This window comes from Myotis lucifugus, unplaced genomic scaffold (assembly GCF_000147115.1).
Source record: "Myotis lucifugus unplaced genomic scaffold, Myoluc2.0 scaffold_338, whole genome shotgun sequence".
In the NCBI taxonomy this organism is placed as follows: Eukaryota; Metazoa; Chordata; class Mammalia; order Chiroptera; family Vespertilionidae; genus Myotis; species Myotis lucifugus.
In genome coordinates this window covers 1,100,323-1,113,230 of record NW_005871386.1, presented here as the reverse complement: position 1 = coordinate 1,113,230, position 12,908 = coordinate 1,100,323, and the positions used below count along the sequence as shown (strand labels likewise).

Sequence of the window (12,908 nt, the reverse complement as noted above, 5' to 3'; positions counted from 1 at the left end):
TGTGTCCTCGCACCTGTTCTCACGGGAGACGAGCGCGCCTGCGCAGTGTGTCCTCGCACAGCAGCGGGTGCACCTGTGCAGTGTGTCCTTGCACAGTGGCGGGTGCTGGTGAACCAGGCTTGTGCGGGAGGGGACCGTGCACTGTCCGAGCATCCACCACCATCCCCTTTTGAGTTAAACCCCTGTCAGGGGTCAGGCTCCCGCAGGGAATAGAGCTCAGGGTGTGTAACAAGAGGAAATCGCACCTTTTTATTTCTGAAATTACTTTCCTGTTCATGGTGCAGGAAAGGGCAGCACATTTGACAAAAATCCCTCCAAACATCTCCTATGTTCACTCTCCGGTCTTTTCAAGGCAGCGAAGCCAACTTGTGGGAGTGCCCACCCGTCCACCGGGGGAGGGGGGCCCAAGGATAAACAGCCTGCTCTACTGGGAACCCCACTGTCTTCCCTCCTTGGGCAGAGCAGGCAGCCTTTGTCCCCCGGGCGATGCCCTCGGGGCCCACAGCACAGGCTTTGCCCTCTGACCCTTGAGGGGCGCTGGGAGCAGGGCTCGCAATGAGTGGCCACACCCACATAGTCCTCCCAGCTTCCATCCAAAGTCTTTTCCGGCCCCACACCAGCCCAGATGTGCTGCACTTAAAAGGGGGCAGGAGGTAGAAGAGGGTAAAGGGAAGATGAGAAGTGATGGAAGGAGACTTGGCTTGGGGTGGTGAGCCCACAATACAATATGCTGATGATGTTATAGAATTGTACACCTGGAACCTGTATGAATGTATTAACCATACAAAAAAGAGAAGCTGAGGTCATCAGCTCCCGCAGCCCCAGCCCTTCCCCTCCCAGGGTGCTCTTTCCCAGTGCGACTTAGACCCTCCCACTGCAGTGAGCCCGTTCGCACGTGTGAGGCGGGGTAGAGGGAGGGCAGGCCCCATCTGACCCCGCGGCCTGGCTCTCCCTGCAGTGACAGTGACGAGGAGGAGAGCACCAAGGAAGACAACGCGGCCCTCCTGCGCTTCCACCTCAAGTATGAGGCCGACATCCTCTTCACCAGGTGGGCCGGGGCCCAGGGAGGGGAGGCATGGGGGGAGTGAGGCCTGAGACAGGATACTCTCGGGGGCCCTGATAGGGTCAGAGGCCCCAGAAGCTGGGCCCCAGTGCTGAGGACTATGAGATGGAGCCAAGTGGGCCCCTGAGGGGTCAGAGAGCACAGCTCCCTCATCCATGGTGCGGAGATGGTATCAAAACAGAGGACGGAGGCCCGGGCTGTGTGACTCAGTGATTGAGCATCAACCTATGAACCGGAGGTCATGGTTTGATTCCTGGTCAGGGCACATGTCCGGGTTGTAGGCTTAATCCCCAGTAGGGCGCATGCAGGAGGCAGCCGATTGATGATTTTCTCGCATCATCTCTCTCTCTCTCTCTCTCTCTCTCTCTCTCTCTCTCTCTCTCTCTCCCTTCCTCTCTGAAATCAATAAAAATATATTAAAAAAAAAAAAACAGAGGAAGAAGGAGGCACAGAGCTGGCCCCGGGGAGCCCTCAGCAGGTCAAATGGAGAGGGCGGGGTGGCAGGCAGTACCCACCCAGGTGTAGGCAAGGAGGGCATGATCTGTGGAGAATTTTAAAATAGTAATAAAACCTGCTAAGTGCTTCTGCTTCTCATTACACCTTGCCCCAGCAATTCCAAACACCGTCAGTGAGAAAACGCTCCTCCCTATGCGGCTGCTCACACTGCCCACACCCCTGGTGTGCCCCTGGCCCAGTCTGTCCTCTGAGAGCGCCCAGGCAGATGGAGACGTCTGGACAGAACAGCAAACACACAGAAAGTTCAGGCCCTCTCACAACCACCACTAGAGGCTGGAATGGTGCACAGCGGGCAAGTTCACGCTCAGGAGGCCATGCCCTAGAGCAGTGATGGCGAACCTTTTGAGCTCAGCGTGTCAGCATTTTGAAAAACCCTAACTTAACTCTGGTGCCGTGTCACATATAGAAATTTTTTGATATTTGCAACCATAGTAAAACAAAGATTTATATTTTTGATATTTATTTTATATATTTAAATGCCATTTAACAAAGAAAAATCAACCAAAAAAATGAGTTCGCGTGTCACCTCTGACACGCGTGTCATAGGTTCGCCATCACTGCCCTAGGGCCTAGGCTGAGAGTCTAGGGCAGGGATGGCAAATAACTGGCACTTCTGGCTCATGCCCATCCCACACACCAGGCAGACGTTGCTGATGGAGGTCAGCTTTTATTCCTGCTGAGCCTCAGAAACCTTCCCAACACAGTGTTCCCAATGGGCACAAGAGGAAACCTATTTTTTGTGGCCTAGGGGGAGACAGGCCCATGCCCACACCCTTTCCGTTCATTTACCCACCTAGCCAATACTGACTGAGTCACGCAGCCCTGTCCTCTATCCCTGCAGGAGCAGCAGTCTGAGCCACTACGAAGTCAAGCCCAACAGCTCCCTGGAGAGTTATAATGGCATTGGGCCTCCCTTCCACTGCATTTTCAAGGTAAGGCTCAAGGGGAGCCAGGAAGAGAGTGAAGGGCAGGAGCTGAGGGTCCCCCACTTGGGAGGGGAGGAATCAGAAATCATTGCTAATGCCCAGCCCGGGTGGCTCAGTGGTTGAGCGTCAACCTATGAACCAGGTCAGGGTTCGATTTCTGTAAAGGGCATATACTCAGGTTGTGGGCTTGATCCCCAGTGTGGGGCATTGCAGGAGGCAGCTGATCAATGATTCTCTTCATTGATGTTTCTATCTCTCTCTCCCTCTCCCTTCCTCTCTGAAATCAATTTTTTTTAATTTTAAAAAAAAAGAAAGAACTCATTGCTAAAGCTCAGGGTCACCTTAACCCTGCTACCCACTCACTGGATGATTTTAGGCAAGTCACTTCCTCTCTCTGGGCCTCTGTCCTCATCTGGAAAATAACAGGGCTGGTCTGAGAGAACGTATCAGTGAAAATTAGGCATGGCTGCACATAATTTTTTTAAAAAAATTTTAAGTGGTCTAAACGCACCAGGGTTTATTCTCTCCTGTAAAAGAGTCCAAATTGGCAGCTCCACAGAGTCATCCAGGGTTGCATCTTCTCTCTTCATGTTCCATCATCCTCACCATGCAATTATCAGCCTCGAGTTCACCTCACAGTCCAAGAAGGCTGCAGCTCCAGCCATCATGTCCTCATTCCAGGAAACAGGGAAGGGACAAAGAGCAGGAATAAGCTCCTTGGCAGTTCCTCACACTTCCAGTCACCTCTCATTGTCCAGAACGTTGTGATTTAGCTGTCAGAAGCTTTTTGTCGTGGTTTCTGTCACAAAGGACGGTGAGAGGAGAATTAGGAGGCAGGTTAGCAGTGTCTGCCACGGTGGGCCGGCAATCTCCCCCACCTCTGAATGCTGTGTGAGTCAGAGGCAGGCTGACAGCTGGACACTGCTCATCAGGCTCACTGAGACCTGGATGGCTCACCCAAGAGAGGGTTAGTAACCTGCCCAAGACCACACAGCTCATACATGACAGCAGCCCTGGGTTCTATTCCCAGCCTTTCTGATTCCAAAGCCTTCCTGTTACCATTGCAGCTCTAACACCAAATGCGTCAGCTACAATGTGAACTATCACACACTCGCTATTTATATTCTTCACTAATTAATGATATCTCTCATAAAAAAATTAATTGCTGTCACCATCTCCACCCCCAGGGGGCCACCAGTGCCAGGCTACAAAATCCCCCAGAGCCAAGAGGAGTTGAAAATAGACGTGACCCTTGCTCTCCAGTCTCTTGACGCCCCCACTGCAGGAGCCCACCCCTTTCAGGTCCCTGCAGCCCCGGGTGACTTGGCAGAGCCTCAAAGCTTCCACAGTGAAAATGCCAGGGGGCTTGAAGGGGCCTGTTTCCCAGGCCCGGCTGGGGACCTTGTCCTCCACCTCCCCTCCCCCAGCTGCTGCTGGAGCACCGACACCTCTCCCTCTCGGGCCACAGATCCAAAACTTGGGCTTGTTCCCCATCCACGGGGTGATGATGAAGATCACCGTGCCCATCGCCACCAGGAGTGGCAACCGGCTGCTGATGCTGAGGGACTTCCTCACCGACCAGGTACCACTGCCCTCAGGAGCTGGCTGAGGGGAGGGGGCCGGAAGGAGACAGACATACCCTTAGGAGTGTCCCAAGCCCTCAGACCCCAGCTCCTTCTCCCCAAACCACGCCCCGCTGGGCCTTCTCCGGCAGAGGAGGAGGAAGAACACCCGGATGCTGAGTCTGGCGGTGCTGATTGTGAAGTGGCTGTGTATCCCTCCTGCAGGTGAACACGTCCTGTAACGTCTGGGGAAACAGCACCGAGTACCGGCATTCCCCGATGGAGGAAGACCTGAGTCGCACCCCACAGCTGGTGAGTGCCCCCCAGACCGAGAGCCATGGGGATGGGGAAGAAGAGTGCAGCCTGAGCTCGGGGCTATTTCTCTCCTTGTCCCATAGTTTGTCAGTAAGAGTTTGCTGAGCACCCATGTGCCCAGCCTCACACCAAGAGGAAGCAATAAGGAAAAGGGGCTTCTTGCCCTTAGTAAGCTCACCATCTCTAGGAGACACAGAATCAGTGCCTCGAAGCCAGGGAACAGGCCTGTGATGCGTGTCAAAAGAGTGACAACAGGAGCAAACTGGAGTAAAAGAACAGCGAGAGAAAATGGAAACACTAACCTAAAAGATATCTGCATCCCCATGTTCACTGCAGACAACAGCCAAGATATGGAAATAACCTAGGTGTCCATCGATGGATAAAGACATTGTGAGATATAGAGAGATAGAGATAGAGACAGAGATAGAGATAGAGATAGAGATAGAGATAGAGATGATAGATATATGCAATAGAATATTATTCAGCATAAAAAAGAAAAAAATATTGCCATTTGGGACAATGTATTTGGACCTTGAGGGCATTATGCTAAGTGAAATAAGTTAGACAAAGACAAATACTGTATGATCTTACTTATATGTGGAATCTTTTTTTAAAAAATCAAGCTTATAGATACAGAGTACAGATTGGTGGTAGTCAGAAGCAGGGGGTGAGAGTGGGAAAATGGATGAAGGGGATCAAAAGGTAATAATCGTTTTAAAAAAGAACAGAGCTGCCCTGACCGGTTTGGCTCAGTGGATAGAGCGTCGGCCTGCGGACTGAAGAGTCCCAGGTTCGATTCCAGTCAAGGACACGTACCTTGGTTGCGGGCACATCCCCAGTGGGGAGTGTGCAGGAGGCAGCTGATCGATGTTTCTCTCTCATCGATGTTTCTGACTCTCTATCCTTCTCCCTTCCTCTCTGTAAAAAAATCAATAAAATATATTAAAAAAAAAAAAAGAACAGAGCTAGTGGACTTGCACTTGAGCCTAAAAGAGCCTTCGGATACAGATAAGCAGAGGGAAGGGGAGGAAGCCAGATGGAGCATTGCTACGGGGACAGAACATATATGACTTGTATTGGAGACATTGACATCAACTGGGGCCTCCCGCCCCAGAAATGAAAGGCAACTCAGCTCCAACTCCCAAAGCCGCCCCTAAGACACCTGCTGGTTTCCAGGTTTATATCCTCGCAGCTGCCTCTGTCCCCAGATACCTATTTCTGTGCATGCTTCCATTATTCCTTACCCAGACAAAAATCTTAGCTGTTTTAATCTGATTTCCCCAAACAAGTGCTTCACACAAAGCATTTTTTTAATGTAGTGCATTTTACTGAAGGCTTGGGGGTGGGTCGGGTTGACGTGGATGCAAAAGAGTGATACAAATAACTGTAACCTAATACATTCTAACTATTTGATTATTTGTTTGGGTTTTCTATTAGGATGATACCATCTGCTGATGATAGCTTTAGCTTTACCATTCAAGCCTTGTAAATTGTTTTTCTTGTGTTATTGCTCTGGCTAGGACCTCCAGGGTAATGAAAAACAGAAATGATGACAGTCTTGTCTTGATCCTAATTTTAAAGGAATTGTTTTTAATTTTTCATTAATAAATACGATACTTGCTGTGTTTTATAAATACCCTTTATTCAGATTCAGGAAGTTCCCCAGGAGCTTTTATCAAAAACTGAAGTTGAATTTCCTAAAATGTTTTTTTTTTTTTGCATCTGTTACAGTAATCATCTACTTTTTCCCTTTAATCTGTTTATATGGTGATGACATTTATAGGTTCCCTAACATTGAACCAAAATTTTGTTCCTGGAATATACCCAATATGCACAACTTCAAATGCAGCATCAGATACACCATCCTTACCTTGTCCTCCAGCCACCCTCTGGCAGCCCCAGACCACACGTCCCCTACCGCCACCTCGTCCTGTCCTCTGACCCTCTCCCCAAAGAACAAAACCCCACTTGGTCTAGCAGTGCAGCTGAGCCATCTCTCTGGTGGGCCCAGCCTCTGCTCACATTCGCAGGTCACAGCTAGGTTTCCGCCACCCCTCCCCCAGAGCCTGGTTGCTCACCCCCGAGACCCCCCTCTCTTTCAGAATCACAGCAACTCTGACGTAGTCTCCATCAACTGCCATGTGCGGCTGGCCCCCAACCAGGAAATCAATTTCCACCTGCTGGGGAACCTGTGGTTGCGGTCCCTGAAGGCAGTAAGTAGAGCACGTGGGCTAGGCTGGCGGGGAGAAGGGAAGGAGGTGGGTGCTGGGAGTCTCGCACGGGGAGGGGCCAGCTTCTGACAAGGCCTCCGGTTACACAGCTCAAGTACAAGCTGATGAAAATCACGGTCCACGCAGCCGTGCAGAGGCAGTTCCACAGTCCTTTCATCTTCCGAGAGGAGGATCCCAGCCGCCAGGTGAGCGAGCCCCTGGGAACCCTGCAGACCTGGGCTTCAGCCGGGCCAGCTTGGTAAGGGTTACCCCTTCCCCTAGTTTTCCTACACCCCTACCGTGTGTTCCTGCAAGAGAGAGATGGACAGACATGCCAGCCGTTAGTGCAGCATCAGAGGAGAGAGAAAAGCCAGACAAATAGGTCTTCGGGGGCAGAAGAGGGCAGGGGGCCAGAAGCATTTGCCCAGGCCACGGGCGCCCCAGGCTCTGCACAACAGCCCATGGGGCGGAGGAGGGAGGGAACCTGTGTATTTGACAGGACAGGAACCTGAAACTGGAGTCCAGGGCAGCCTGTCTGGCGGGCTCGCGGCCCAGCAGAGGGAGGCTGCCTTGGGCAGGCTGGCAGCCTAGAATGACCATGCCACACCTGTGCCACCCCCATCCATTCGCACCTCTTAGCTAATGAAACCATGTGACCTGTGCTTTAGGAGTCTGGCATGAACTGAACTGGGGAAGGCCAATGGATGAGATGTCTTGGTATTGACACTTGTATTGGGTAAAAGCAGATCAAATTGGCTTGAATCAAAGTTCGGGAAAGGGATGGGGCTCTGTGCAGTGCTCAGCTGGGAAAATGAGAAGTTGTGTCTTGAAAAGTTCAGTCCTCTGGATAGAGGCATCTCAGGCATGGGGCACTGCTGCCCTCCACTGGCCGTGTCCCCAAACTGCCAGCCTGGACTCCAGGTGAGCGTTCAATACCAGATGCTGAGTAAGCCCCCTAGTCCTTCCCCAGCAGACGCTGGAGAGCAAAGCGGGCATGAGCTAGAAGCCAGCCCTTAAGAAAACACACAGATACCCGTCACAAACAGGGTGGGTGTGCCAGGCGAAGGGCTAGCAGGTGCAACAGCCCAGAGGCAGCACTCAGGGGCCCCACCCCAGGAGCGGTTTCATTTGTTCATTCATTCATTCAGCGTTGGTTGGGTGTCCCCTCTATGACTCAGACCTACTAGGGGATGCAAAGGAACAAGGACAGCAAAGCGTGGACTCGATCTGGGGGTGAGCACAGGTGCTGGAGTGGGAGGTGGCCGACCAGGGAAAGCTTTCTGGAGACAGCACACTTGAACTGAATCTTGCGATGTGTTAGAATTTTCCAGGTGACCAAGAGAGAAGAGGCATACACACACACACACACACACACACACACACACACACTGCCCTTCTCTCCACACTAGTTCATGTCTCTCAAATGAATTCTCCTTCTCCTTCCATTCCCAGCCCCCACCCCAAATCCTTCTTATGCTTTCTGGATGCCTCACTTCTCTTTCTGAAACCCAGCAATAATGAAGCCCATGTTGGCTTACATCCTCAGGTCACAGCTAGGTGACCGGGGGTGGGAAGGCAGAGCAAGGTCCAGCCTGCGGGGATGGAAAGAACATAAAGGGACCTATGGTTTGTTGAGCCCTAACTATGAGCCAGGTATTGTAACAATTTCTTCACATGTTATCTTTGATGTATGTCCCCACTTTTCAGGTGTGGAAACTGAGGCTGTGTGAGATAAGGCAGCAGGGAAGCATGACTTGCCTCAGGTTAAATAGTGACTCAGTGGCCAAGCCAGGACCCCACCATGCTGTGCAGGGGTGCCGTCCGTCAGTCACTCAACATGTTCACTGAGCCCCTGGCTCTGTTCCAGGCCCAGGCCCGGCTCGGAGGATAGAGCAGTGAACAAATCAGGGAAAGCCTTGACCTTCTGTGGGAAGAAAGGCAATTAACATAAATACAGGGGGGCAAAAGTAGGTTTACAGTTGTCAGTATGCAAAAGTTTATTCTTATATTATTCATTATTATATATTTTGCCATATGAACAACTGTAAACCTGCTTTGCCCATCCCTGTATATACAGTATCAAGTGATGATGAAGTCTGGAAAAAAAAACACGCAAGCATATAAGCGTGGAGATTCAGGGGACACTATTTTATATGGGGAGGTTAGGGAAAGCCTCTCCAGTAAAGTGACATCTGACAGGGACTAGGAGCCATGCCAGCGGAAGGAACAGCAACGCAAAGGCCCAGCGGCAGGTGTGCTGGCATGTTGGAGGCCAGGTGGCTGGAGTGGGAGAAGAGGTCAGGGAGGTAGCAGGGCCAGAGAGTGTAGGCCCTTGCAGGCCAGGGCAAGGACCCTACTTTCCTACTCTGAGTGAGACGGGAAGGAGACTTGGAGGCTCTGAGCAGAGCAGAGAACTGCCTTTCTCTGGATGCTATGCCAAGAACGGACTGTAGGCCCTAGCAGGTTTGGCTGAGTGGATAGAGCATCAGCCTGCAGACTGAAGGGTCCTGTGTTCGATTCCAGTCAAGGGCACGTACCTAGGTTGCAGGCTCGATTCCTGGCCCTGGTCAGGGCGTGTGCGGAAGGCAGCCAATACCTGTGTCTCTCTCACATGGATGTTTCCCTCTCTCTCTGTTTTTCCCCTTCCCTTCCACTCTCTAAAAATCAATGGAAAAATATCCTCGGTGAGGATTAACAAAAAACAAAAAGAACAGACTGTAGGAGGCGAGGCAGAAGGAGGGAGATGAGGGTGCTCAGACCAAGGAGGTGGCCCTGGAAGTGAGAGGGTGTTTCAAAGGTAAAACAGTCAGACTTTGCTGATGGAGTTCATGTGATGTGAGACAAACACAAGGTTTCTGGCCTGAGCAACAGCAAGGAAGGACGACGCTGCTGTCATTTGCTTTGATAGGAAATACATTGAAAGAACAGGATTGAGGGTGAGGAGTGAGATCAAGAGTTTGCTTTGGGACCTGTTAAAGGTGCCAGGCAGGCCATGTAGACAGTCGGATATGAATCTAGAGAGTCCGGGTAGACGTAGAAACGTGAGAGTGGTCAGAGTATAGATGGTCAAAGCCCTGACTGACTTCGCCCAGGGCTGCATTAGGACTTCCCTGGCCCTGGACACTTTTGCCTTTGGGGCTTCTTCCTCCATTAAAAAAAAAATTTAATTACCATTTTATGACTGTGTACATATAAAGACAAATATAATCCAGGCTAGATTATATTCATTGATATCCTCTAATTTTAAAAGAAGTTAGGCCTGGCCAGTGTGGCTCAGTGGTTGAGCATCAACCCATAAATCAAGAGGTCACTGGTTGAATTCCTGGTCAGGGCACATGCCCAGGTTGCAGGCTGGATCCCCAGTAGGGGATGTGCAGGAGGCAGCCAATCGATGTTTCTCTCTCATCAATCTTTCTATGTTTCTATCCCTCTCTCTAAAATCAATAAAAACATTTTTTTTAAAAATAAGTAAGATCATGTTTGTGGGCCTCTGGGCACCATGCCCACTGTACCCACTATGTAAGTCAGCCCTGAGCTCCCAGGGAGTGACTGTAGATAAAGAAGATGTCCAAGGGCAGAACCAGGGGACATGCCAACATTTAGAAGTTTGGGAGATGATTGAGGAAGCAGCAAAGACAAGAGGCAGAAAATGTCTCAAAGAGGAGGTAGGATCACCTGGGCCACTTAACTCAGGTGTCCACTGTGCAGGGGCTGGGGGCTCTGAGGCCTCTGCAGGCTGGATGCCACCCGTCATCCCCCCAGCAGCCTTCCCTAAGGACGCGGATACAGCTCTCCCGCCCGGGGCCAGCGGTCTCCTGTGCTCCAGCCCAGGCCCCAGGACACTAATCTATTCCCCTGGTGTCCCTCCTCCCCTTGCAGATCACATTTGAGATCTCCAAGCAAGAAGACTGGCAGATCCCCATCTGGATCATTGTGGGCAGCACACTGGGGGGCCTCCTGCTGCTGGCCCTGCTGGTCCTGGCACTGTGGAAGGTGAGGGCCCCACGGGGGCCGGGGGGGGGGGGAGCAGCATTCTGGCTGGCTGGCCCATGCCTGGGATTCCAACCTCTGGGCTCTGTGGCCAGTCCCCATGTTCTACTCCCCATGGAGCTGGCACCTGCCTAGCCTCCTTCGCAGAACTTGCCTGCTGCCACAGCACCCAGCCAATCACCGCAGGCTGATTGGCCACCAGAGGGCACTCTACCTATGGCTTCCACCCTTTTGTAGGCCCCTTTGAGAACCTGGTGAGAGCTAGGGTTCCTCTCATCAGAAAAAAAGCATGTGCCCACAACCACAAAATGTCTCCGACAAAGGCAGGCTGTTAAACAAGTCAAAGCCCTTCGCTGTCACTGAGCCTCAGGTTAAGAAGCCCTGATCTCAACCTCCTTCTGTTACAAATAAGGTGGAGGAGGCCCAGAGAAGAGTGTTACCTGGGGCAGGGTCACTCAGCAAGGCGTCTTGCCTCCAGACCCAGGCTGTATTCACTCTGCTCCAGTGCCCCCTCACCAATTAAGTGGCCCAAAGAGAGCTGGGGAGGGACAGAGGGTACTCATGGTCCTGAGCTGGGTATTCTGGAAGCCTTTGAGGAAAGACGCCTGTAGAGGGTTAGTGGAGGGACAGCAAGGGAGGGGAGTTAGGCCTTGTCCACTCTGCCCACTCCTGAGACTTCTGCCTTTGCCTCCCCACAGCTCGGCTTCTTTAAAAGTGCCAAGCGCAGGAGGGAGCCCGGCCTGGACCCCACGCCCAAAGCGCTGGAGTGAGGCTCCTGAGGAGGCTGCGAGTTGATGGGGCCGGGCCAGGGCCAGGTGGTGTGCAGGCTCAGGCCGGTGGCCCCGCGGAGCTGGGGCAGAGAGGATGCCAGCTCGCTTTGCACTTGACCTCATCTGAGAAACCAAGCCTGCTCCCTCTGAAGGGAACTCAAGCCAGTTTTAAGAGGGACTGCCCTGCTGGGAGACCGCAACACCTCCAACAGAGATCCCTGGGAATAGAAAGGGACCTCTCCCAAGGCACACCCCAAAGCCTCCCCAGGCTCTGGAGGCTGGCTACCCCCACCATTAAGGTGCTAGGAATTCCTAATCCTCCTCAGAAGAAACCCAGAGAGGAAGACTGCAAATGCAGACCCACTCTGTGCACTCCAGGTCGTTAGTTCCAATAGACCCAGTGGGACAGCAGATCTGAATTCTGTACTGTCCTCCACCCCCACGCTGCCAACAGCTCCTGAGTCCCGCCTACCCCTTCCCCAGCCAGGAGGTGGGTCCCCGAGCTTCCCCTGAACAGCAAGGGCTCGATGATGACAGAGGAGGGCCAGGGATGAAGACTCTGGGACATGGAGACTGTGACGGACAGGCAGCTGGGATCCAGAAACCAGGCGCCCACACGGAGATGGGGAGGCACCCCCATATGTTCACACTGACTGCCACACACACTCCCCCACCGTGCTCTCAACCCCCATCCCATGCCCCCCCCCCCGCCCTTCCCCACCGCTTTTGTTCCCAGAAGGTACATCCAGAAGCGTGTGGGTGACACAATCCCCTATGATCCCCTATAGCTCCGAATTCCCACAGCATCTCCTGGGGCAAGCTGGGCGCAGGGGAAGGGTGGGGAGCCTCCCCTCCCTGTATCACCCGTCCCTATGCACACAGCCTTCCAACCCTCCCTTCCATCCACTGTGCACAGGAAAAGGGTTCTCCTCCCGGAATGCACTGAATAAGGCCGGTACAGGGACCCCCTCGGTGGCAAATATCTGACCCGCCCGCCCGTAGGACAAGTGGTACCACCAATGACGGCGCCGAGAGGACAAGAGGCACCGCTGGTGCCCAAGCCGAGTAATTTATGCCTTCGCCTTGTTTTGAGGTAGAAATGAAAGGGGGATACATCAAAGGCATCTGTCCCCATCACATAGTACGACCTATGCTGTCGTAAATATTTTTAAAAAATAAAAAAGTAGTGTTTAAAAACAACCAAGGCGCTGACTTCCCTTTCTGTGGGCAAAACGTCCTAGCTAACACACACTGTTCTTTGAAGGGAGAGGATGGGGGATGAAAAGAGGCTTCCTGCTTCCTTCCCATTATGTGGCAGGAGGGCCTTGTCCACCATTTGCTCCTCAAGTGGCTGCCTGGTGTGCGGACATCTCCTGTGACAGAGCACTCTCTCCCTCCCAAGACCAGCCATTGCATCTTTGGCCAATTTGGATGGTTGAAACCCACATGTCACTGTAGCTTCTACCCCTCAGTTCCCGCTCTCCCCTCCCAAGCCTCCCAGCCTTCTCCAAGCTGGGATGTCAGGTGCTGACCTTCTTCACACCCAGACTTCAGCT

The 12,908-nt window shown here is 52.4% G+C and overlaps 1 protein-coding gene across 1 annotated transcript in view; it reads left to right on the top strand.

Annotated features, from left to right (window-relative positions):
• Positions 1–12,539, top strand: part of ITGA11 (integrin subunit alpha 11) — a gene marked incomplete at its 5' end in the record, with an annotated part of 45,095 nt that extends 32,556 nt beyond the window's left edge. Inside the window, 8 exon segments of the mRNA XM_014466426.2 lie at positions 959–1,048; positions 2,421–2,511; positions 3,974–4,087; positions 4,293–4,379; positions 6,485–6,595; positions 6,703–6,798; positions 10,472–10,585; positions 11,281–12,539. Of these exon segments, the coding sequence (XP_014321912.2) occupies positions 959–1,048; positions 2,421–2,511; positions 3,974–4,087; positions 4,293–4,379; positions 6,485–6,595; positions 6,703–6,798; positions 10,472–10,585; positions 11,281–11,352 (775 nt within the window).
• Between the last annotated feature and the right edge of the window lie 369 nt (positions 12,540–12,908).